The 4874-nt window shown below is 35.9% G+C and overlaps 1 protein-coding gene across 4 annotated transcripts in view; it reads right to left on the reverse strand.

The window, feature by feature from the left end:
• Nucleotides 1-2340, reverse strand: part of LOC117125351 (otoferlin-like) — a 31676-nt gene extending 29336 nt beyond the window's left edge. For 3 of the 4 annotated variants that reach the window (XM_033271829.1, XM_033271828.1, XM_033271827.1), the window contains exons 1-2: nt 2154-2340; nt 1909-1967 (exon numbers count right to left, since the gene is read on the reverse strand). In XM_033271829.1, the coding sequence (XP_033127720.1) occupies nt 1909-1967; nt 2154-2235 (141 nt within the window). In that variant the 5' untranslated portion in view covers nt 2236-2340. Of the gene's footprint in view, nt 1-463; nt 680-1908; nt 1968-2153 lie in introns of those variants that run through there. The other variant, XM_033271830.1, reaches the window with a different exon arrangement.
• Nucleotides 2341-4874: the final 2534 nt, after the last annotated feature.

The following is a 4874-nucleotide window of genomic DNA, read 5'->3' on the forward strand; positions in this document are numbered from 1 at the left end:
TGTCACGATCGGCCAAATCGGCCCAAATTTCGCCCCCCCCCCTTTTTGGACATCTCTGGATCCGCCCCTGACCTCCCCTAAGTAAAAATGTCAGGGGTGGATCCAGTAGGGGAAACGGGGGATACGTCCCCCCTCCCCGTTTTGCCACTAAATTTTAAAATTTCAAGGCATATTGAAATTAGCGCTCTCACTTATCTATTCTGAATATGTTGAAAAATTCTGGATCCCTGCCCCTGACTGAGTGTGTAGTTAAATTACAAAAGGATTCTTACAAAAATGCAATGAATTTCACAATTTACGAAAACACTACAATTAAAAAACCAAAACTTTCCTTTGGGTTGTATTGTAAGATATAAAAGAAGGGCTTATTCCATCTCTTCCAAGTCCCTAGCTAGGCTAGGCCTATATATACATACTCTCTCTACCCACAGACCCAGGTGGAAGCTGAGTGGTCCTGTCTTACCAGCTATAAGAAGGAGGTCTACCCCACCAACTTCCTACCACAGGCAAAGCCATGCGTAGGCCTTCCATGTGTTTGGATGGAGGAAAGTAGGTGGCTATCATCTTTGCTTTCTTGGATTATTGAGGTTGAGGTGTTGCCTGGCCTGGCAGCATGATACCATGTTGAGAAACAAGCCCGAATTTCAAAGAAAATTGAAAAATGACCTAGTTTCGGGAGATACTGTAAATAATCAGTTGTCACTGCTGTCAACGATCGACTCAGCAAAGACTCAGCTATCAGTTTTATATACCACGTGACTCAAAAGTTTTACTACTTGGGTAGTGGAATGCAACTTTACACTGGATTAGATATCTCGAATGTTTTAAGCAATAGGCATGTAGCATCAATTGAACAACAGTAACATAATAATGATAATGAGGTACAATAAAATGATTCTGATAAAAAAGAAAATTAATTATTATTACTGTAAAGCCTTATATTACATCCGAGTTCCAACTCTCCAAATTGTGTTTCTTAGTTTTTGTCCATGTATTCATGATACAGTAGTAATAGGCCACTTTTTTGGTTTTCTTGTTTTGTTTTGTTTGTTTGTTTGTTTTTAGAACCAGTAACATTTCCCTGGCTCAGTGTTCGTTCTTTGCCAGTTGCAGGGTCAAGATGTTCTAATTTTGTTCTTATTTTACACACTTTTCAAAGATAGGAAATTATTATTGTACCAGCAGTATATCACTGCAGCCTACTGAGAGGACGTCTCACATACTGCAACGGTACAGATAAATTAATTTTACAGTATAGGGGCCTAACCTTTTTAAAACTTAATAATTTACCGTATGTGACTAGCTTGATTTGTTGGTTTTTCTATATATATTTAAATAAAAACCTCATTTGCCTTTACCTCAGCCTCAATTTGTTTATATTTTGTTTTTAGCAATTTCAGCCTCGGTGTTTCAAAGGAGGATTCAAGGGGTAGGGTGGGGCAAACGGCCCGAGCTCCCCCTTAATTTATGCTTAATAAATGGAGAAGAAGCGAAAATTTTAACCAAATGTCTGAGAGTGCCATTTCATGCCATCTAGTGGTGCCATAATCAAAGAATTGTTTACCTCATCCCCAACATGGTGGGGCTGAGGTGGTGTAGACTCTCCCCCCCCCAACCCCCGGGCCCACTCTATTTCAAGTTCCTGGATCCACCACTGAGCATACTTTCTTGATTTTCTCAAAAATTACTACCCCCCGTATGCCCTCTCTTCTCCATATCCCACTGCGATGCGCACTTGACGCCATTCCCAGTTCTTAAAGACTTTTAACTTTCACCCTCATATCGTTTTGAGTGGCGCCGCCGCCTGTACTCTTCACCTTTTAACTTTAAAACTGACGACCCAAACATATTTTCCTGGATAATTAAAGCTCATTCTCATTACGGAGGTATCATAGATCATTAACTTACCTCGTTCCAAATCAATTCAGCCGAAGTGTTTATTTGAACACACGATTTTTGAATATTACCTGCAAGATAATTCATACACACTTGCTAAAACATTCGTTAACAACGTTGTGGCCGATAATAAGTTGATGACCATTCACGTACTTATAAATACCAAAACGTCATAAACAAGGTATAGGCATATACGTGGTCTTTACCTATAAACGTAGGCCTATGTAAGGTAATTTTAACTTTTGAAACGTTCTCACCTCTGAAAGAAAATATCACTTGGCGATCTCTCGATATTTTACCAAATCCTACCAATGATTTTAGCTTAATCTTCAGAGACATTGTCGTTTCGTTATTAACTCAATAACTTGATTTAGCACAAATAGCGGAGCCTGTCATTGCCAAAATGTCTTCCACATTATAAACACTCTCATGGAATTAAAAAAAAAAAAATCCGTGACTTTTAACTAAGTATTTTATTGGGCAAATTCACCACGGACTTACCCTCTAAACAGATTGTGCATTCGTGCATTTCCTTTATTCAATAGTATACAAAAGGTCGGTGACAATTGGACATATTTTGTCTATAGACTTTTTGCTGACGATAACAAACGGTTATTTTATTACAGTTTTGTTAGTGGCTTTCGCACTTATTCATTGGGTCATATGTTACCGTAACACTCCTTAATTATCCGTTACAGGCCTTTATATGCTTGAAGACGTGCTTTAGACACGTTTATCATTAGCAGTGGCTTCACTCTCTTTTTATATTTAGTTTTCCTTATAAATTCTAAGAATAATATTGTCTCGACCGTTTAAATTCTGGTTTCTCCAGCCAGTCTGATTTTTTTTTTAATTTTTTTTTTTTGTCTATTCAACGACGAATACAGAGACAGCATCCAGTTTCGCTTATCGCACTGTCATTTTTGAACTTACGACTTCAACTTTTTATTTTGTATAGGCCTATTTTAAGTATAAATTCTTATAGGAGCTATAATCTTAAAACTAGAACGCGAGATAGGCTCTCGTTTGATTCGGTGGCGTCACGGAGTTTTTGGGGCCTTGGCGTTGACTGTTAATGGGGGCCCTCATACATGCCAAGTTCGACAAATTTGCAGGCGTGAGAATTTTCTTCTAAAACCCCTCCTCTGGGGTAGAGGTGTCCGGGGCATCCCCGAAATGGTTTCTTCCCTAGATACCCTGAAATGCATTGTTTGCTACTTTAGGGTTGTATTTTTACAACTGAAGATCTGTTAGGAATCCACATTTTTTTTCATGAGAATGCCGTCCACGATCGAACCTATCCCACTAACATGAAACCGCACGCGTGGCAGTTGGCAGTGTGTTTCTTGATCTTATTGATGCAGCTAGTGTGATCTGATCTGATCTGATCGAAAAACTAGTAAGATAAATATCTATTTTATACTGACAATTATCAGAATTTATCAACTAAAGGATACATGAGATACCATAAAAAAATAAAAATGAAAAATTAACTGTAATTATGAGACATCAGGGAAAAAAGTATTAATATCTAAACATTTCAAGTTCGAGCCGAGCTCTTTGTTAAAGATCCATGCTGTCAATCTTTTTTTAAACTACCGTACGGTACATGTCGGGGGCCTTCGTACCTGGGGGCCCTGGCGCTCCGCCGTCCCCGTCAGCATGCATTAAGAAGTTCAATCGAACCTTTCCAATTAGAGCACTCCGAATTACAACATATGTCTATTCTATACAACCAAGTACTTTACTTTTTAAATGTATCATTTATTGGATCTAATGGTTTTATTGTCTAAACTTTCATATTCATTATTAAAAATCAACACTAACAGAGTAGACTATTCCATTTTGCTAATTAAATGAATGATGATAAATAACATAGTAGTATGTAACCTAAAGGTTTGTCGAACTAAGGCACCCAATGATTTTTGAGATAAATTTGTCATCTAAATTCTAATTTACAACCAATTCTCAATTACATGGCACCGAGGTAATAGGCTTTGTTAGTGGACGTGTCAACTGCATTGTACAGAAGAGAAACAACTTGAAAATATAATTGATTACACAAAACTGTAAATACAGCTCATTAATAAATTCAACCCTTCAGAAACAACCCTAGGCTATTTTAAATGCTCATCCTCTCGATTGCATTCTCTGCAGTATGTATAAATATACAGTACAGTATTAATGAACGCCCTCATACTGCCTTTTTAATAAGGTCTTACATATTATGTCGTGTAAGCATATATAAAATACTTTGTGTATATATATATATATATATATATATATATATATATATATATATATACGGTATATATTGACACACACACAATGCATTTTTATTGTAGCTGTTTAAGTTTGCATTTGTATTTTTCTTAAACAAAACATTTTTGAAAACATGAAATATATATATCGTTGTTTTTTCCATACTTAAAACTTACTGGATCTAATGGTTTGATTGTCTAAACTTTCATATTCATTATTAAAAATCAACACTAACAGAGTAGACTATTCCATTTTGCTAATTAAATGAATGATGATAAATAACATAGTAGTATGTAACCTAAAAGTTTGTCGAACTAAGGCACCCAATGATTTTTGAGATAAATTTGTCATCTAAATTCTAATTTACAACCAATTCTCAATTACATGGCACCGAGGTAATAGGCTTTGTTAGTGGACGAGTCAACTGCATTGTACAGAAGAGAAACAACTTGAAAATATAATTGATTACACAAAACTGTAAATACAGCTCATTATAGATTAATAAATTCAACCCTTCAGAAACAAACCTAGGCTATTTTAAATGCTCATCCTCTCGATTGCATTCTCTGCAGTATGTATAAATATACAGTACGGTACAGTATTAATGAACGCCCTCATACTGCCTTTTTAATAAGGTCTTACATATTATGTCGTGTAAGCATATATAAAATACTAAGTGTATATATATATATATATATATATATATATATGCCTAT

This window comes from Anneissia japonica, unplaced genomic scaffold (assembly GCF_011630105.1).
Source record: "Anneissia japonica isolate Jap-2015-1 unplaced genomic scaffold, ASM1163010v1 scaffold2003_len1103335_cov173, whole genome shotgun sequence".
NCBI classification, from domain to species: domain Eukaryota; kingdom Metazoa; phylum Echinodermata; class Crinoidea; order Comatulida; family Comatulidae; genus Anneissia; species Anneissia japonica.